Source organism: Nipponia nippon, unplaced genomic scaffold (assembly GCF_047370975.1).
Source record: "Nipponia nippon isolate SJK-2023a ecotype South Korea unplaced genomic scaffold, ASM4737097v1 scaffold_11, whole genome shotgun sequence".
Classification (NCBI taxonomy): Eukaryota; Metazoa; Chordata; class Aves; order Pelecaniformes; family Threskiornithidae; genus Nipponia; species Nipponia nippon.
The window spans coordinates 8,960,835-8,982,311 of NW_028262302.1; the positions used below are offsets into that span (position 1 = coordinate 8,960,835).

The window sequence follows — 21,477 nt, forward strand, 5'->3', positions numbered from 1 at the left end:
TCAGCTTTTAGTATGTCTGTCAGACACAGATATGACTGCTTGGGTGTGGGAACCTCTGTGCCATGTCCATTGTAAACCTGTGTCCCTAACAGTGACCGGAGTAGGTTGCTACTTTAAGTGACAATAATTCCACCGTATTTCTCTCAAGGCTAGATTTTTTCCTCCGTTTTTTCTTCAGTGAAAAGATTTTATCTTTTCTGATAATGTGGAAAATGTTACTCTCTCCTCTTCATTTTGCTCTCTTTTATCATGTGATTTCCCAAATCACTCTTTCCAATTTTCAGTGCTTTTTTTAACTGCTTTACATTTAGCGTGTATCTGCTTTGCAGTTAGTGAATTTTTACTCGGTGTAAAGATCTGTTTTAACTTCACTGCTTTTACAGGTGAGTTAGTATTGCGCTGACGCAGCCCGCTCCCCCCTCCCTTCTGCAGAGATGCTAGAAGAAGCGTTCGGGGTAAGACGTCGCGCCGTCGCCTTCGAAAACGGCTCGGCGGGTCCGCCCCGGGCCGGAGCCCAGCTCCGTACCTGGCAGCGCCCGCCCGGCCGCCCCGGCTCGGCTCGGCTCGGCTCCGCTCGGCTCGGCTCCGCTCGGCTCGGCTCCGCTCGGCTCGGCTCGGCGCGGAGCCCGCTCGCCCCGCGCAGTCCCGGCCGCCCTCGGCAGGTGGCCCCGTCGCCCCGCGGCTGCGCTGGGACCCTCCGGCTGCGGCCGGGAGCGCGGGGAGCGGCGCTGCCCGGCTGGCGGGGTCCCGGACGGCGCGGCCGGGCTCGGCGCTGCGGCGCTGCCCCGGTGAGCGCCAGGGCACGGGCGCTGCCAGGGAACAGGCCCGGGGGACCCCGCGGGAGGGGTGCCGAGGAGCAGGGGGGCCAGGTCCGTGTGTGGCGGGAGCGATGGCCGGCGGGGTGGGCGCGGGGGCCGCGGCGAGGAGACGGAGCCTGCCCGAAGGAGAGGGCGCGCAGGCTTTGCTGAGATCTTTCCTGTCCCCGCTTAGGGAGGAGGCAGCGTTGTCCAGCAAAGGTGCCGCCTTTCCCGAGCAGCTTCTCCCGGCGGGGCAGCGTCGCCTGCCCCTGCAGCTCTGGTGTCTCCTCCCTTCCCCTCGGAGAAGCGAGGGGCAGAGCGGGAGCGGGCGGCGAAGATGCTGTGCCTCCCAGTAGCCTTCCAGTTGCTGCTGGTGCTGGTGCTGTGCAGCCAGGGCACAGAGAGGTGTCCTTCAGCCTTCTGCGAGTGTTCCAACTGGGATGACTACAAAATCACTTGCAGGGACATCCACTTCATTCCCAGCCTTCCAGAGGACACCCAGACCCTGTGAGTACATCGGGATGGTTTAGGGCAGGCACTAGCTCGTTCTGGGTATTGATATTTTGCAAGCAAGAGATGCTGCGAGCTAATGGCCTGTGAGATGAGGGAGGGAAGGGGCGGCGGGGGGATGCTGTAATTTACCTGGGCAGTACAGCATAGCGGGAACAGCAGTGCGCGGATTCTGTGTGTGCCAGGGAGGTGCAGGAAAAGTGACTCTCAAACCTTATAGAGATGTTTGTTGGGCCTTAAAAGTTCTGGGTAGTATATGGGAAAAATTAGTCACTGGGCTGTTTGTGGGCAAACTGAGTGGACGGCTGGATTCTGTGTGGCGTGTGCCTAGGGGGCGAGGGGAAGGAAGGAGAGCTCAAACACAGTTTTGTAATTAAAAAAAGAATAGGAATTGGATGTGCCACCTCGCAAACAGTTCCACAAAAGCTTCTGTGCGCTTTCAGCTTGTTTGCGAAAGCCTAACAAAAAGAATCCGTGGGAACTGAGAATCCTAATATACTGCCTGGGAGACAAAGTACTTCAGATAAACTAAAGTGTGGAGTATGGGACAGAGCAGCAAATTTGGAGCTTGCCAAAGTGATAGAGCAATTCAAGTACCTCAAGCTAAGTGTTTAGTACCATTACAGGCACCGTAGAATATCTTGTCTGGGTTCCTGCTGCCAGTCAGAAGAGTGTCCTGTGTGATATCTGCCAGCTCCATAGAGATATATCAGATAAATACTCTAGGGAAACCAAAATGACACCAGTCAGCTGTGACTAAGCAGCTGAATCACTCCTGGCTTTTACTTGGTCTCATAAGGCACAAAATGTTTTTAGTCTCCAAGGGAAGGTCCCTTTGTAAGTAGATTAATTTCTGATAAAGTAAACAAACTCAAACTCAGTTGATTTAATTGCAAGGTGAAACAATAACAGGTTGATTGGTTTATGTCTTCATAATGATTCTCGGGACTTTATTTGAAAATATGAGCCATGAAGTTATTTGAACTTACTTGAATGGACTTCTCAAGGTTTTTAACACCTGAAAGTAAAGGCTTAGCAAATTGATCACTTACCTGAAAAGACAGAGAAAAAATTATTTATGTTATTTCCATTATTTATGTATGCCTTTATTTTTTTTTATGATTAGACTGCAGTATTTCAGTTTATAAGATTTTAAATTATACAGGTTTTGGTTTGGTTATTATACCACATTTGTATATGCAGTTTATTTAGTTTGAAATTGCAGTAATGTTACTGTATGTAACATGTAGTATGTTCTTTGAAATCTACCATGACAAGCTAGAAAATAAAGCAGTTTCAGTTTATAGGAGAAATATGCCTTTGCACAGGCATTTAAAATAGTTAATAGAAACAATGAGATCACATAATGGAACTGGAAACTTTCCTTGAAAAATGCTGGGATGATGGCTTAGACGAACCTCTCCACATACAGCTTCACAAATAAAGCACTTCGGCTGCTGGATTTCTAGTGTTTTAAACACCTGTTGTAATGGGGGCTCAAAGATCACAAGCCACTGTTTTTAAAAGACAAAAACATCCAGTGAAAATCTTATTTCCATGGAAAAAGTAATTACGAAAAACAATTGAGAAATATTTTTATGTTTATTTTGGATGTATTTTTATAATCTGTACCAATTGGGGTGATCCTTGCAAACTTCTCAAGAAGTGTACTCCCTACCATAGTCATTATAAGACAAGAAAAAAATCCAGGTAATGACAATTGTGATTTTATAGTGTATGGTAGAAAAGGTAGAATATGCACTGTATAGTCTGTTTGATTTGAAAGTGAATGGGAAAATTCTCTAAGGAAATAAGGAAAACAGAGCTCTTTTCACAAAAAAAAAAATTAAAAAATTAGCATTTACTTCAGTTTGCAGTTTTCTCCCTGAATAAGGTGTGTATATTTTCCTTCTGTGTTATTATTTGAATTGCTGAAGTCTAGTGTACTGTACCTAATTCTGTAGTCCCTAGCTCTCGGGAAATGACTGACTTAATCTTTCTTTCCCTCCATATGTTAAATGGGAGTCATAACAGTCCTGAATTAAAGACAAAAGATTCCAAAATAATTGAAGTTTCTGTTAACCTTAAGAACAAACGAACACTTATTTTGAAATGAAGTAAGCACATGTGTGTATCTGCACATTACATGTTGAAACCGTCTACAATTTTCCCCAAATCCTGCGACTTTGTTACTTTAGCTTGTGGTTTAACCCCAGCCAGCAACTAAGCACCACGCAGCCGCTCACTCACACCTGTCACAGTGGGATGGGGGAGAGAATGGGAAGAGTAAAAGTGAGAAAACCCGTGGGTCGAGATAAAGACAGTTTCATAGGTAAAGCAAAAGCTGCGTGTGCAAGCAAAGCAAAACAAGGAATCCATTCACTACTTCCCATCGGCAGGCAGGTGTTCAGCCATCTCCAGGAACGCAGAACTCCATCATACATCATGGTTACTTGGGAAGACAAACACCATCACTCCAAACATCCTCCCCTTCCTTCTTCTTCCCCCAGCTTTACATGCTGAGCATGACGTCATATGGTATGGAATAGCCCTTTGGGGTCAGCTGTCCTGGCTGTGCCCCCTCCCAGCTTCTTGTGACCCCCCAGCCTTCTCTGTCGGTAGAGCATGAGAAGCTGAGAAGTCCTTGATTCAGTGTAAGCACTACTTAGCAACAACTGAAACATCAGCGTGTTATCAACATCATTCTCATACTAAATCCAAAAGACAGCACTATACCAGCTACTAGGAAGAAAATTAACTATCCCAGCCAAAACCAGGACAAGGTAAATTAACTTTGCTTCTTGGTGGTTATGCATGAACCTCAAGATTGCCAATTTTAAAACTTTCTGATGTGGCTATTCAGTTTTGTAGGGTTTGTAAAGCTAAGAGACCGGTGAGTCTAGGAACACTTTGCCAGCTTTTGGAGATCAGGAGTTCTTTTCAGTACACAGGATCTTGAAACTCCAATTAAAGTTTCATTCCAATTATTCAGTCGGGACTGTTCTCATTTCTCTGCCCTACTTTAAGAAAGTGGTGTAAGCCTTTTTTTAACAAGCCACGCTTATAAGAAATTGCAAAAAAATGTTTATTTCCAAATTCTTTTAGTGGAAAAGTGTCATGAACTTCAGCCAGAAAAGTGTGTTTGTTTTGAACCGTTTTTAATATATTTGTCCAAATATAGTTAATGCAGGTGCTTATCTGGAATGGCTGAGTGCACAGATATTGTTCTTGGAGATGCTTTTTTTCAGTACAAGATTTTTCTTTTTTTTTCTTTTTCTGTGGAATAAACAAAATACGTGGAAAGAAAAAGGTTTTGTGTATTATAGGCAAAGCTTCTCTTGTTGCCTGTAGTTAAGGATTATATACTCATACCATACTATGGTAGGAAAGCAGTTCTAAGTGGTATTGAAATACAGTATTAAAAATATGAAATTAAGTATCAATAATTTTGTCACATCTATAATATTTTCCTGCCCCTCTCTCTGCACAGCTGTCACCTGGCCTGGTCTGGTGCCATTTTATCCCTGCCTAGCCCTCCTTTGCCTCTGCCTCTGCCTCTGCCTACCCTTGACTCCACTCCTCCTTCATGCTGTGGCAGTGGCACTGCATGGACGATACTGAGGGGGTCCCTGTCCCAGCCCCTCGGGTGGCAGTGCTTTTCTCTTTCACCAGCACAGTGCTGGAACAGAGCAGCAGTTGGTGCTATAACCTCCTCTGTGTTTGGTGGAATATGCCAGGGGGGATCCTGGCCTTTCAGTGCAAGCAGATCCACTAGGAAGTGGGGGTTAATGACTGTGAAGAATTACTTACACTTACAGATCACCAAAACCCTACCGAACCTTTGTCCAAAGATATAATTGCATCATAATGCTTGAATTATTGTAATACCTTTCTTGGCATCGTTATGATGAAATATTCAGTTGGTATCACTATCCCAGCATCATCTCAACGCAGTTCCCAATGCTTTTCATTTTATGAATCTATTATTAGTTGCTTTTAATTATTTTTTCTTTGGCAGTAAAACTAATAAAGTGTTGCTTCTTATTTATTTGTGCTCTACATCACCTGCATTCACTTACTAAAATAACTTCAGCTCCCCTTCCCATCCCCAATATCCTCAATACCCTCGCTTAAATTTTCCACCAATTAAGAACAGCCATAGGAAATCAGTCCAGCGGCTCTCATCTAATGCAGTATCCTGTCTCCAGGATTTCCCTTCTCTTAATTTTTGTTAAGTATCTGCATATAGAAATCATATGTGTTACTCTCCATGAATAGCGTCTCAGCTTTCAATTATTTTTAGCTGCAGGAAGTTTCTAAACTCTGTGTGATTTTGTCATTGTAGTAACCCTCAAAGGACTGCTCTTCTGTGTCTCTTGAGTTTCATGTCTCTGCCTCATTCGGTTGTCTCTTGAGCCCATTTCAACATCCATAATATCCTTCAACAATGACTTCCAGAAGTTTAATAGACATTGCAGGAACTCTTTTTTGTTGTTGTTATTGAAAATGCCACATTGTCCTTCCGTCAGCAGCTGCATACACAACATTTTCAGGTCCATGTTTATGTCCCTTAAGCCTACTGACAATATTCTCATCTCCTCCCTATACCTTCTATAACAAGCCAACAGTAGTGTCCTGTGTTCCCTCCCATAAATGTTTCTCAAAGTGGTCTCATCCGCTGCCTAAAACCCGTATATATGGCTGGACAGAAGGCAGCATCTCCTGAGTTCAGAGCTGTGTGAGTGCTGAATGGTTATTCCCCACAGAATGGATAAGGGCTGAGCCCTCCCTGCTTTGTCTCTTTTTCCTTTTCCTTTTTCCTTTTTCCTTTTTCCTTTTTCCTTTTTCCTTTTTCCTTTTCCTTTTCCTTTTCCTTTTCCTTTTCCTTTTCCTTTTCCTTTTCCTTTTCCTTTTCCTTTTCCTTTTCCTTTCCTTTTTCCTTTCCTTTTTCCTTTCCTTTCCTTTTTTTCCAGAAGAGATGATAATAAGGTTTCTATCCTGTACCCAGGTGCCATTTTCACATTACCATAATCAAATTTGGTTGAAATTGGACAAGAGGGAGTTAGGGGGTACAGTGGAACTGGCAGAAAAATAGACACAAAAACAGTACAGTCTTTAAGAATGTGCTCTTTACATGAAGTATCAAGCTACAATTCTGCATCTGCTCCAGGATATTGGCTGTAGGTAGGATACTGCTTTTTGATAAATGCAAGGTGTCTCACCCTTCAGGGCCAAGGACCCCTGACGTATGTATGTTTACTACACTAGTAAGGGTGAGCATGTGGACACCAGGATAACAAGATGTAGTGAATCAGCTGGTCTATTTAGTTCCCCATGCTGTTGTCAGCTGTTGATAAAAAAGATATGGAAACTGTGTAACATATTTTACACATTTACAATGTGATATTTAGAACTAGCAATGATAGGTTGAGTTTTCATAAATAGTTATTGATAAAAATGATTTTTTGAACTGGAGAACAAAATATGGCATCCACATTTTTTGTAAGTTTAGTGAGTAGTTCAGAGCATTTTCAGTTCACAGGTGCTACAAGTAAAACTGAAGGACATGATGTCTCTACTTTATATTGAAAATAAATTAAACTGATTTAAAATATTTTCCCCCAAATCTTAGTCTTAGGAACTGTCTGAAATTCAGAGGTATTCTGACTTCAGGTAATTCTATCGTGATCTTTTTATAGACTTCACTACTTCAGAATTAAGTATGGAGCCTCATAAATGCATCTTTATAAATAACCTTGCAACATAAGCACATAATAATTATCCCTATTTTAATTATGAAGTACTGAGGGTCTAAAAGAACAGGAAAAACACTGGCATGGTTAAACAGACAACTGAAGGAAGCTATTAGGGCATCCTTCAGAAAATGGAAGTCATGCCCAAATGAGGAAATCTTTCGAAACTTGAAGTAATAAAGTACAAAAATATTTTGAAGAGAAACTTATAATATAAAAACTCAGTATAGTCTTTAAAACACAAAAGAGGGTAAGTCTGAAAAACTTCTATCAAACTGAAGTGTCAGTATGAATCTTGTTTGAATAAATTCCCTGAGCCAGATAATACTTGTGTAAGAGTTCCAAAGACATTAAAATATGAAATTGCTGCATTACCTACATTACCATTTAAATCAGCCATGGTGACAGAGGAATGGAAGGTCACAAGTGTAGCATAATTCTTTAAAAAGTTCTTTAGGGAATATTTTGGGAACTAAACACTGGTAGGTCTGTCTTGTTTGGAAGACACTGAAAAATAGGAAGGAATTGATCTGGTTTTCATAAAGGGAAAGCTCTCCTCACAAATATATATGCTAGTTCTTTGAATTAATCAGAAACGTGTGAATACGTTGATTTTTGAACTCGCATTTTCAGAAAAAATCAGCAAGGACCTTAGGAAAGACTTGAGACAAACTAGCTGTTAGACATAGGAAAGAAAGCTGTTTTATGGATTGACAGCAGGTTTAAGCAAGGAAAAAAAAAGGTGGTAACAAACTTAATTTTCAGAACACGTGGAATTTATCAAAGGACCTTTACTTAGAACTATGACATTGAGCAGTCTGGGTGTAGGCTGCTCCTTGTTTAGGCTGTTCCTAGTTTCTTTTAATCTGGGTGTTGTAGTAAGCTGCACATAGATATGCTGTGATCTTGATGAGTGAGCTGCCATCAATACATGCCATTTTTATATCCTGCTCTTTCTCCACAATAGCCTCCCACCAGCTATTATCAGTAGCTGAAAAGACAAAAATCTCACTGTTCCCTTTGAGTGAGCCTAATTGCCCTTAGAGCGAGCAGGAATTACACAGATCAGTTGCAAGGAGACTAAAACTTATAGTTTGCTGGTTTAGCTTCATAAAGGTTGATAACTCAGCTTCTTGCCCGCATCTTTTAGAAACTGTCCTCGTAAGATTTCAGTAAGATGTAATCTTAATTACATCGCAAAAAAATATTTGGGTTGTGAATGGCTTATGATCTACTGCCATTTAACTGTAGCAAAAAGAGCGTGTTTGCTTTCTAACAACTGTTCAAGTAAAACTCACTGTCTCTGAACAGTCACATTGTAAAATCTATTATAATAAAATGCTAGGTGCTTGTTCGTGAACTTCATTTGTTTTCCCTTCTTAATAAGTTGTAGAGGCATAGATTTGAAGGCCAAGAGGGCTCACGGGAACATCTAGTCTGACATTCTGGATGATAAAAAGCATAAAACTTCCCACTATGTATGGTTAATTAGAGCTCCTTCTCCTTTTTAATTTTTTTGGGTAGAAAAATCATATATTGTTGGTTTAAAAATAATATTAAAGAGAATCATATTAAAAAAAAATCCCATACAACTGTTAACAATTTGTTCAAATGCTCAGTTATCCTTGCTTTTTGTCTGTGTTTGTGGCTACTGCTGTGCGGTACAAAGTAGGGAAGTGTATTTAGGCATTGAATTTATGCACTTTGAATGGCCACTCTGGAGTGAATTGCCACTCTCTGCATTGACTCCAAGAAATTCAGGCTTCTAATTTTGATCCTCTGAACTGCATGTAAGAAAAGTGCCAGAACTATCCTGGAGTAAATGGTTGGGATAAATCCTTTCTCTCACAAGATGAAATCTGGGAAACTGTAACTTTATGCCACCAGATTTTGTGGGGTCTTTACCTGTCAGAGCCCTGCATTCTCACAGTTAACATGATCAAATTGTTCCTTTTTGTTTTGATAAATTGAACAAGTTATGATCCTGGAGTCTTCCACTGTAAGGCATATTTTTCAATACTTTATTTAAACCTGTGATTCCTTTCTGGACTGTCTCCAATATTTCTACCTCCTTCTTAAACTATGAGCATTAGAATTGAACTACCCATATACTTTATTAAACATTTTTGGGCATAGAGCTCCAATCAGTTATTCACTGAACATAAACTTTAAGTAATTTTCAAAGTCTTTGTTTTTAAGAATAGTGTCTGCCCAACCTCTAGGAAAAATTTGTAGTTTGCTGTTCTTACAAACATTTTTTTCTGCTTATCTATTTCAATGCCCATTGTCTGCTTTACTCAATTTACCAAATGTCCCAGCTCTCTGTTTATCAGTGACTTTTCTTCACTATTTACAATTCTCACAAGATTTGTTCTCTTTTTTAAGTTATGTAATTCAGCACCTTTTTCAGTCTCCTCATCAGAAAGTCCACTTTCCTTTTTTGTTGAATCTGGCAATATATGTTGTTCATATAGGGATCATAAGCATTTTATTCCCCTCGCCTTCTTTCTCTCTCAGGCTGCTGTAGTGCAAACAGCTCCTCAACTGAAAGATTTCTCTTCTCAACTTAATAAAACCAAGATGGTGCCATTATTTAAGAACCATTTCTGGACTTAAACATCACAGTCTAAATTTGAATATTCCTTTTAAAACAGAACCTTTCACATAAAGATCAAATAATCAATGGAGGACCAAGTTTGCTGAGACTTTCAAATCTTCCTATCTTTGGAGTACTTTTTTCATCTTGCAAAGGTAACTATTCCCTTCACTGCAAAAACAGAAGATCGATATAATGACATTGTCACTGAAAGGCATTTTCATGTAAGAGTTGATCGCAGTATAGAAATTTTCCTTTTTCTCTCTCCCCAGATTTTCTCGTTTCCTGGTCCACCTTCCTCTCATAACTGAATTACTTTAAAAGTAGCCTATGACATCATTAACCCATGGAAAAATATTATCACAAAGTACCTTAAAAGGAAATCCTGTTAAGAGCAGAGGAATGGTTGTACTTGGTCAGACCAAAGGTCCGCCTTGTCCACTGCCCTCTTTCTGGTAGAGTCTGTGAGCAGGTGCTGAGAGAAGAGTATAAGAAAAAGAGAAGTGAGTATTATACTTCCCCCTAATATTCTCCTAACCTTTAACAGTAAGGGTATTCATGAGCTAGATGTTCTTCTTGTCCCTATGCAGAATCACATATTTTAATGTTGGTTCTGAAAGACGTTTTGGTTTTCAAAGCTTTCAGAGATGAAGTCTTCACAAGTTCCCCTCAGCAGTTTTTTCCACTGCTTCACTCTCTTCCTGATGCTTTTCTTTGGATTCTTTCCAACTAATCCACAATTTTCCTGAGATGTGCTTTCCAAAATGCATCAATATCAGTGCTGACTAGGTACTACAAGTAGAATTGGTGTTCCTGGATGTAAAATGACACGTGGGGAGGTCAGGAAGAGGTGGGTTTTTTTCCTGAAAAAAATTTATTTTTAGCTGCTGAAGAATGGAATTAGCAAAAATTCTGCCACGTAATTCAATAGATTTAACTGAGGTATAGAAGTGAAGTGAGTTTTCATCTATATAAGAAACAATGATTTTATTAGGCTACAGCAGTGACATTAAGAACATAACAATAGCCATGCTGACCAAAATGAAGGACCCATTTTGCCAAGTACTCTGTGTCTGAGAGGGACCACAGACTGGAAGGGTAAGAACAGGCCAAACACATGTGATACTCCCTTCCCAGCTTCTCACCTTTTTTAGTTGAAGGAATTTCCTGACGCTGTTCATTAATATATTTTTTTGCCTATTTTTAAATTCTCAGTGGATCTCTCTTTCAGTTGCACATCCAATTTTGCCTTGAGCTTATGTCAGCTTCTTGTATCCACAACGTCTTTTGACAAGGAATTTCACAGGTCTGCTTTCTGTTGCATGAAGAAACACTTCCCTTTTGGTTTTGGTGGGTTTGTGTGGTTTTTTTTTTTAACTTCCTGAACTTGTCTCCCTCTAGCTTCATATATATGGCATTTTGTTCTTGTTTTTGAAGGAGTAAACAGTCAATCCCATGTTCTCCGTGGCCTTCCTGATGTGTAGACCTCTTATGTCTCCATTCAGCCATTCCTCAGCCAGTGAAGGGTCCCAGGCTACCCCATATCTTCTGTGGAAACGATTCCATACCTTTGATCATCCTTCTTGCTTTCTTTGTATTTCTTCCATTTCTAAGTAAATATTCTAACTCCAAGTGACAATACCAGTGCTCTACAAGGTATTGAAGGTACAGACAAACCCTAAATTTGTACAGTGGCAAAAGTATGTTATTATTCCTTTCCCAGTATTTTCTAATAATTTGATTTCGGGTTTTCTTTGACTGTTCCTAAGCACTGAATCCATGTTTTCATGGAACTAAGCGAAGATCTAACATAATGCCAAGATCTGCTCCTGAGTGAAAATTATGAGCTCAGAACTTGTCATTTTTAATATATGTGTCTATGTATGGTTTTCCCCCTGTTTATCATTTACATGTATTGACACCAAATTTCATTTACCATTTTATTTTCCAGCCACTCAGTCCTAAAAGAGCCTTCTGAAATTCTTCACAGTCAGCTCTTAGCATTACCACCTTAATAACTTCCTAGCATGAGTAAACACTTTTACCTTACTGTTCACCCCCCTTTTCCAGGTTATTTATGAATGTATATTAAAGAGCCTAAGTTCTTACCCAGATCCTTGTGGACTTTCATTTACTCCTGTCCTTTGTTTCCTATTTTTAACCAATAATTTATTTGGAGTGTATTTATCCAAACTGTCACAATCTTGGAAATGAACTAGACTTTTTTTTTTTTTTTTCCCTAAGGAAGAACTAAATTTTCCTTGTATATTGAAGTGTCTCCATCGGGAGGAGAAAATTGCATAAACTTATTTTTAATATGTAAAATCCTTACATAAACATTTATACATGCTGGAAAATAACAGTGAAAACTATTTCTTAAGGAAGACCTAATTAAAGATACAAATAAATGTATTACCTTAGAAACTGCTGAATGTAGTCTCTTTGATCAGCCTCAAAATTTAGATCTCTTTACTTGTATATTATCAGCCTTATCACAGTATTGCAGTACCGTGTTCGCTGTCTTTGGCAATTTATCTAAGATTCTAAACCTGAAGTGCTGCATAGTCTGAAATACCAGCTGGTACACCATGGCTTTTGTTACTGTTAATAAAAATGGCATGGATGCTGACCAGGTATCTGTACCAGCATTTGTTAGTTTATCTATCTCGTGTTTCACCGACGGTTTTAGACAATCTGACAGGCAGAAAAAAGTCTTTGAAAGGCTGCCACTGGATTTTTAGTACTGTTCTGGATCCCCTTTTAAAAGAGGCTACATTTTGAACATCCATTTGCATATCAGTTGCACTGCTCATACGTACCTGTATTTAACTTGCATTGTCATCACCACAAGTCAACTCCAGCTCATTCCTTACATTCCTCAAATAGGAAAAATCAAGCAAATTACATTCATTATTTCATTCCTTGTCTACATTACTGTCATTTGTGGACCAGAGCCCTGTAACAGTGGGCATTGTGCAAGGACAGGACATAGATGGTTCTCGTCTCCACAAGTAATGTAGGACTGCAGATAGATATAGACATAGACAAACATGGGTGTCTGTAAGGCAGTAGAAAGCTGTATATTTACATATATAATATATGGACATTTCTGGGATAGGTCTGTGTTTTTTTCCCTAAGGTAGAGCTCTGTCACTATTGTAACTTATAAATTAAAGACATTTAAGCTAAGTGAATATGAAACCAAAATTACTGTTTGTGTGTATTTTCAGTAGAAATTCAAGCAGTTTTGAAGTAACGTCCTGTGTAGTTTTATTTCTAAAAGTCCTTTGGTAAATCTTAACAGTATTATGATGAATGTTTCTTTACATTTCCCTATGTGCTTTTAATGTTTGTCATATGTACAAAAAAATTATGTTTCAAAGATCTTTCTGAATTTTAAAGTATCTCTGACTGTTTATAAAAGCCTCTGAGGTTTTTAAAGCCTGTTTCCTTTCTGTCACATATGATCTCAGACTTTCTTTGTCTCACAAAACCAGATGTCGCTTTTTTGTTGAAATGGAATAGCAGGACATTTCTTAATTTACATTCAAAATGTAAAGAAAATTATTAACTAATGCATGCTGCTCTATAATCCCAGCTCAGCTAGTCAAGAGTCTAATCAAATTCCCTCCTCATTCCCAAGTAAATATACAAAGATTTCTTTAAAGGGAAATGGTTCAAGTGGTCTGTAGTGCAAATATGACATACTGAAATATTTTCACAGTCTGGGAGAACGGCCTCTGTACTGCAATAACTTTTTAATCCATATGCCTGACTCATACAGAAATCAAGAAAATGAACAAAAAAAAAGTTGAAAAAATGCTGTAATCAAATGCAAGTGGCAAGAAAGAAAGGCTAGGTAGAAAAAGAAGACATCATTTTGGTGGAAAGGGTGAAGATTTTCCTCTTGTGGATCTTTGGTACCAATTTTTCTTCCTGACCAGCAGGAAAAAGGTAATGCTGTTGCTCAGAGTTGTGATTTTGCAATCAGTATAGATACATGTGTTCAGAATGGTATCAGGAGCAAACCTTTTCTTCTGGGCTACACAAATTTCAAAATTGCCATCAGGACTGTCTCAGCCTGCGTGCAGTCACGTTCAGGTATGACAAAACATTGTAATGGAGATAGCTTCTGAAGAAGTCCTTGAATAATTTTTTTCTTTGTACCCATCAGGAAGGAATAAAATTATTTTTCTAATAGCTATGTTAAGCTCTAGACTTTCATTTTTTTAACCTTTGTGCACTCTCTTGTTGTGACAGAGACTTCTCCTTTTCCCAACTTGCATCAGTCCTTGTGGAGGAAGGGAGAGCAATTTCACCATTCAGAGAGGTTCTGCAGGAAAATTATGTTTCATGTAGTCCTAGTTTATATTACCATTTGTGGAAACTCCCTAATTAAATGGGTAAGGAAAAAACTGCATTTTTTGACATGGAGTCTTTGAAACTATTTTGCTGGGCATTTCCTTTCTGACTAATGGATCTGAGTTGAAAGCAGCTTACTTCATTAGTTCCTGGGGGACAAGTGTGTGTACTAACTCTTTGGAGTGTCCTGGAGCATAACTTAACAACTATTGTACTGGGTCATAAAGAAAGATCCATCTCACCCAAGATCCTGATACCCAGGGCACAGGGTATGTATAGTCTTATATACAGGGATCAAATTAGGAGAGCCAAGGTTCTGCTGGAGCTGAAACCAGCAAGGGATGTGAAGGGTAACAAGAGGGACTTTTGTAAGTGCATGGTCAGCAAAAGGAAAACCAAGGAAACTGTGGGCCAGGGACCTAGCGACAAAGGATATGGAAAAGGCCTCAATGCCTTCTTTGCACTGTTGGTTGTTTTTTTTTTTATCTGCTCCCAGGCCTACTAGGTCCCTTTGCCTAGTAGCACAGCCTGAGGAAATGGAGCATTACCTGCAGTAGGAGATAAACTGAAGAAGCACTGAAGTGTACTGGACATACAGTACACTGTGGGACCAGACAGGATGCACCTAAGGGTCCTGAGGGAGCTGGTCGATGTCATTGTGAGGCCACTCTATCATCTTTGAAAGGTCATGGCGATCAAGGGAGGTTGGTGATGCATGAAAAAGGCAAACATCACGCACATCTTCCACTAAGGCAAAAAGGTGGATCTGAGGAAACTCAGGCTGGTGGCTGCTATGTAGGTATTTTTTGTATGCAAGTCATTCTGTACCTTTGAACATCCTTTTGTAGGTGCTATACACATGACCAGTAGCAAAACAATTTTCTTTATTTTGTTCTGTATTTCTGTCTTAATAATTCCTAGCATTCAGTTTGCCTTTTTGACCTCTGCTGAGCAGCTGGCAGCGATTATAGGTAGTTAGTGGTCTTCTGATTAGAAACAGTAGCATCCAGCAATTACAGCCTGTTCTTACTCTCTTTCGCTGTAGGAAGTGAACCTCTTCTGCCTGCTGTTTTCTGAAATTTCACGGTTCCATTTGAACTTTCTTTGCAGCCATTTATAGACTCTTAGCTTGATATTTCAGAAACATGGATCTTCTCTATTATATTCGGAGTACATGCTTCTCTGGTGCAGATGGAGCAAGGTAGTGGGCTGTTTGGTGGCCAGCAGAGGGACCGCATACTGCCAGGTAGATCTGCCCAGAATTAGTTAACCAGAATAAATCATTGTCATCTTTAAAGAACAGTTAAGTGTGAGCTGAGACTAATAAGACCTTTAGAATCGACCATACTGAAAGTATGCCAGTGTTTTTAGGAAAGTATTCTTTTTATTAGTAATTGTCAGAAAAAAATCTGGGCATGAAATATTTTTTCACCCATGGGATGCTCTCTTAGATACCAGGACTAAGAGGCAAAACCAAAAGACAGATCTGCACTATTTCTACAGAAAAATAGAAGATTGCAATGCTAAAGACATTAAGCAGAGAAATCTAGGGATCCAGTGAAAGGTATAGAAGAAAGAAAAAATAGGAATAAGACACATAAGAGGTCAGAGCAGAGACAATCTCTTTATGGTCTATCTTACTACCTGTGGCTGAAAGATAGCCCTAAGAGCGTTTTCATATTGTGCTAGCAAGGTAGGTTAACTCTTTCCTGAATTATACATAATTATACAGTTAACATGCTAGGTTATAGTGTTAGGTTTCATTTCAATTACCTTTACTGGCTTTTCAGTCTCTGTGTTTAACTATCTCTCCTCATCTGTGAGAGAAAATAGCTCAAACTTTGTGTTGTGTGACTCAATCTTTCTTCTTAAAGATTGCCATTTAAACGTTGGTCTTCATTAAATGGGGATATACCAGAGGTAATTGCTGTATACTTTGGTACCTTTGTTTTTATTTCAAAACAAGTTGAAAAGATTTCCATAAAATTACTCTATGATGCTTTCTTTAGGTCCAGACAGATCACACTCACTTTCTTGAGGTCAAGAGAGAACTAGTCTTATTTAAGCACGTGTCAGCAGCTTGTTATCTATGTTGAGGTTTAAATTGTAATGAATTTACTGTAGGTGCTATCATTGTTTCTACTTGAGTCAGTAGGATTGGATTTTGCAAAATCCTGGATGTCATTGTTTCCCATTGACTTGGGTAAGGTATTAGGGCACTGTCTGTGTTGCAGAATCTTGAATAGAATAGAAGCTGTTGACATAATAAAATGGGCTTTTTGCAGATGGGACCATTTTTAATTCTTGAGTAAAACAAGATACTTTTTCTACTGTCTAAAATTTTCGCTACCGTTTAAGAGACTCCTAAGCGTGGCTAACAAGCTGCTATACTATTAGCAGCTTCACAACTAAATTTGTTAGTTTTTCTGAGGCTCTTTAGTGTGTTTCCTGTGAACATGAGGATGCGTAAGGGCTAAGCCCAGCAGAATACAAATGCATATTTGAAGTTTTTGAGGAACTGAGATTGTACTGCATACTACCCATCCCTGTTTTGGCAGATCAGCATTTGACAGTAGTCTATCTGTACTATATGTGAAATTATTCCGTCACAGTTGGTGACGAAGGCAGATCATTTAGGTTTTTTTAAACCATTTCCTGAAATGGTCCAGTTTTCCAAATATAATCACCTTTTTTAGACTGTTTTGGGGTTCTGTAAACCCACGTTATGGAAAATATCAAACATTTATGGATTTTGCAAATATATAAAAAGCCTGTATGAGTCAATTTGTGAGAAGTTGCCTTCTTAACTGATATCAACAGAAAAAATACTATTACTAGCTTTTTTCAAAATACTCTGTAAACAATTGCTTAATAGTTACAGTATTTTGTAATATTTAAGCTTTTTCTTTCCTTTTACAGTTATATCAGAAAGCTCTGTTTCTCAATTCAGAAGGCTGTTGTGTGCTTCTGAAGTGTAACGGGTTGGAAATCTAATGTCAAATGAAAACAATGTAATGAAAACTGACAGCAGCAATTTAAGATTCAGTGGACTGTAACACTTACAGAATCAGGTTAAATGACTGTCAATATCCTCTCCTAAAATAGAGTTTTTTAACTCTGGTGTAAAACACTGTTTTGCTATTTAGTTGATCAAAATTAGTCATCTCCACAAAAAGGCAAAAGATAAGAATGAGTTTCTACTGCCATATCACAATTGTCCTTTGTGACAATGATGTGAGGCATTCTCATTTAAGTGAACCTCTTGGCATCTACAAAAGAACTATTTGCAGTCCCTCTGCTCTTCTGTTGAGCAAGCTAAGTGTGTAGTTAAAGCATGCTAAAATAATACTTGCTTCTACTGGGAATGGGAATGGCTTTTTGTTTTGCGCTTGTACAGTTCCCAGAATTGGCTGGGTTTCTGTGCCACGACACAGGAATTTTAAATGTTACAAACATACAAGAAATGCTACTGATACAATGACTGCTAAGCAATGAAAAAAAAATTGTATTCCATGTTTAAAAAGTATTATTTTGATCTCCAGTAGTCTCTCTGGTCCCCTGCTGTCACTCATTTCAGTTCTTCATATGGTCACTTCATTGGGTTGTTGTGTGTGTGTACAGTAAAGCAGTGCATAGTTTGTAAATAACTTCACGAACCCTTAGAACAGTTTTGTCTATGACTCACCATTGTGGTTATGAATAAATCATTTCACTTTAACTAAGAGGATAATACGTACTAATTTTTTGGACCTAGTGTATGTCAAGATGCAGGATTTCTGTATGTCAACAGCAGGATTACAGAAGTTAATACCATGCCTTTTCAAGCAAAATATGTAGGTAAATATAATAACATGCATCAGATTTGAAAGGAAATTTTAAAAGTACAGATTTTTGTAAAATGCAGTATTTTGGAAGCATTTTATATTGCAGCATGTGCATAAAATTATTTATTATCTAAAGACAATTGATAGGGTATTTTAATGGATTTGGTAAGTATAATGATGTTTGGTAGAAAAGTAATTAATTTTTTGAAGAAAGCTCAAATCTGGTTTTGGCTTCAGAAATAGTTAAATATTTTAAATAGTTAAAATATCTTCCAGTTCTTCAAATAGTTAAAAATCTTCCAGTTATGAGAAATGTGGCCAATGAATAGGCTGCATGTCTGTGTTTGATATTTACATGTGATGTCTCATGTAGCTTGACTTCTACTTTCTTTATTCAATGCAGAAACAGCAGTTATACACTAGGTTTACAGGTACCCTGTGTACCGTGAAGTGTATTACCAATTTCCTTTGAGGAATGTGAGCGATATCTTACACTGATATGAATTGAAAATTTCAAAGCTAGCTCCCAGTTTTGTTCAGAACTCATTTTACAGCTTTGTTTGTAGGCTTGGAAACATATTTCCCAAAATAAAGCAGTTACTTAACTTATTTTTAGAGGGTTTTTTTTAGTTCAATATTTCACTTAGTAATTTATTGTCTTTTCAACTTTATTGTCTTTTCAACTTTATTGTCTATTCAACTTTGCCTTGAATAAGGAGAAAATATTTTAAACAGTTGACCAGTAGTCTTAGTGTTTATGCATAAAGGCAAATATCAATGGAGAAAATAATTTGTATTCTTCAAGTGTTAAACACAAAGGCCTTACAAAGACCTTGCCGCTATGCAGGGCAGTTTTGTATAATTTTTATAAAAAACAGTTTTAATTTGGCATAAGTCAAAGTGTGACTTGTCACCATTTTAAATCACAATATTTTCTGTTAGATTCTTTACATTGTATTGGCCTTTGCTGCTTTTTCTGAGAGAATATTTTGTATTTGAAAATCAGATTTGGAAAACAGAGGGCAAGTGATTTAATGATATATCCAGTTCAGGATTTTACTGAGTCACATATTTAAAATGCAACTTTAAAATTAGCAGTTATCGCTTGCCATTTCTTAGGATATACAACTGTGTCATTGCAAGGGTATTATTTTAATTAAATCCTCTGCAGAAATGTACAAATGCATATTGAAGCGTTATCTTCCCTGTGATCGTCTTACTATGACACCCTCGAAATACTTCTGTTGTTTGCATTTTGTATGGCCACCTTCCTTTAGCATTGAAATGTATACTAAGCAAAACATTAAGCCACTATCTAGTTTCCTATCTGTTTTTTCTTTAGATTATAGTGGTACCAATTATGTTTTTACCTGCTCAGCCAGCATCTTTCAGCAGTTCTCTGTATCAGTGCAGTTCCTCACAGGATTCTTCCTTACCACACTTTTTGCAGTTCTCAGTATCTCAGCTGTTTAGGATTAAATACCTCTGCCTTGTAGGTATTTAAATGGCATGCTTTCTTCAGCACTGACAGTTCTCAAATCTATTAAATGACATTAGAAACCTGCTGTTTTGCTGGTAAATGGAAGGTAACATTCAGTAGAGCCAGTGTCTCCTGCAAAGTCTTCATTTTTTCCTCAAATCCAGCAGGAAGCAGTGGGTGATCACAAATTGAACAAGAATAAGCTCTGATATGAGGGATTAGTGTTCTCTTTTTGCTATATATTAGCAAGTAACCAACTTGAATTCTTGCCTGTCAGTCTGACAGCGCCCATATGCACCTCAGTATGTAGGATGAGGTTATGTTAGCGGCAAGAATTTACCTTCAATACAGAATTGTCCCAAATGCTGACCTGCACACTTTCATTTTGAAAAGCTCTAGTATCTCTTTAATTTCTTGGGGCTGGGCCAGTTTTGACATATACTTTATGTTATTCTTTTGGACTGCTAGTTAATTGTGGGAAAGTAGCAAATTCAGAACTGATTTCCTGCTCTTCGAGTTACTTTGGTGTGCGAGTCTTTCCCTTGCTCCTACCACGTTGATAATGCTAACATTAGACGCTAGGTGGTAATCGTCTTCTGGTAAGCTCAGCATGCATTTCACTATGTGAAATGCCTTTTTATAGCTATTTTTGCACCACTGAAAGACTACAATGCATTTATTTCAGAATAATAAAAAACAATATTTTTAAGTTTGTTTAGTTTGTGTTGGGTTTAGTTGAATATAAAAAACTAGAAGTTACTGTGTCAATAATTGTTTACCTAGCCATTATCTTAGCTGTCATAGTTATTTCTCCTATATAAAAGCTGGAAGGTCATTGCTTGTTATAATTTTCTCAGAAAGGTGAAACTGGTAAGTAAAATTTCTTACTTTGTTTTACATATGGTCATTTTTTTTCCTGTCTTTGTGGAGAATAGTTCATTAAAATACTTGTAGCTATTGTTGCCATGATTCAGATTATAAATCATGTCATTTTAATCTGAAATTCTTTGGATGATTCCTATTTTTTTATTTACATTTTGTAGACAGGCATTTTAAACATGTTTTAAAATGGAGAGGCTATGTATGTAAAATATATATGTACTTCCCTAATATATCTTACTGAAGTAATGTCACAGATACTGCTGAGGATGTTGTTAAAATCATGTATATACAGTTAGACATATATTTATATATTTCTTAATATAGAAAATGTGAAACTATTTATATTTGAGGAAAACGTTGTTTTCACTTGTATTTTTCACTGGCTATTTGCCTTCAGCTCCTGCTAAAAGATAATGTCCTCTCAGCACTGGCACGGCCAACTAGATGCCTTTTGCTTCCTTATTTAGGGCTTCGAAGTAGCTGCTGGGATGGCTGCAGACAGGCTGCAGCTGAGTGAGAAGGGTTTCCTTCTCTGCCATTTACTGGAGCTTGAGGGCGGGTCCCTTGTAACAGACAATTTCTGCGAGTCTGGGTGCAGCAGTGGTCCGTGAGAAGGAATGGTGCAACCATCGAGATCCAGGGAGTAGATTCAAAGTCCAAGAGATAGCAAAGGGAAAGAAAGAACCATCAAGCCTTGAACTCATCCAAGAGAAGAGACTTGTTTTCTGAATTTATGTGTAAGGTGGAGTTTTTTGGTAGGCTGTTGTACACTGAAATGATCAAGTGTAGAGAAAAAGTGTGAGACTCTGGGGTAAAAATCTAGTGTACATAACAAATGGTACTTGAAACTAAGTGCTACATACCTTGTACAGCTTTCTTCCCAGAGCAGATTTGGGAAATCTAATGCAGCATGAGTGTTGAATTAATCTAACAGACATTGAAATAAATAGTTTAAGTGAACAGTTTAATATTTGTAGTTAGGGAAATGTTCCATTTGCATTAGAATATGTATTTTCTTATGGTGGGCGGTTCATTGCTTGATTAAATGAAGGAGGTTGGAAACCAGGGGTTGTTTTTTGTTTGAGGGATTGAGACATGCAAAGTTTAAAAGTATTAAAGAATCACTCTGTGTTCTTATATTACGCAGAGCAATCACGCAAGGTACCTGTAAGGGTATGTGGAAAGAGTGTCTGCTCCCCTAAGACTGTCTGATCAAGGACCTTGTCAAATGGGATGTTAAGGAAAAGGGAGGCAATAAACAAAACATACAGAG

The 21,477-nt window shown here is 38.5% G+C and overlaps 1 protein-coding gene across 1 annotated transcript in view; it reads left to right on the forward strand.

Moving 5' to 3' along the window:
- Positions 1–944: 944 nt before the first annotated feature.
- TSHR (thyroid stimulating hormone receptor) overlaps positions 945–21,477 on the forward strand; it is a 69,771-nt gene continuing 49,238 nt past the window's right edge. The window contains exon 1 of the mRNA XM_009477234.2: positions 945–1,304. Within this exon, the coding sequence (XP_009475509.1) occupies positions 1,135–1,304 (170 nt within the window). The 5' untranslated portion in view covers positions 945–1,134. The remainder of the gene's footprint in view (positions 1,305–21,477) is intronic.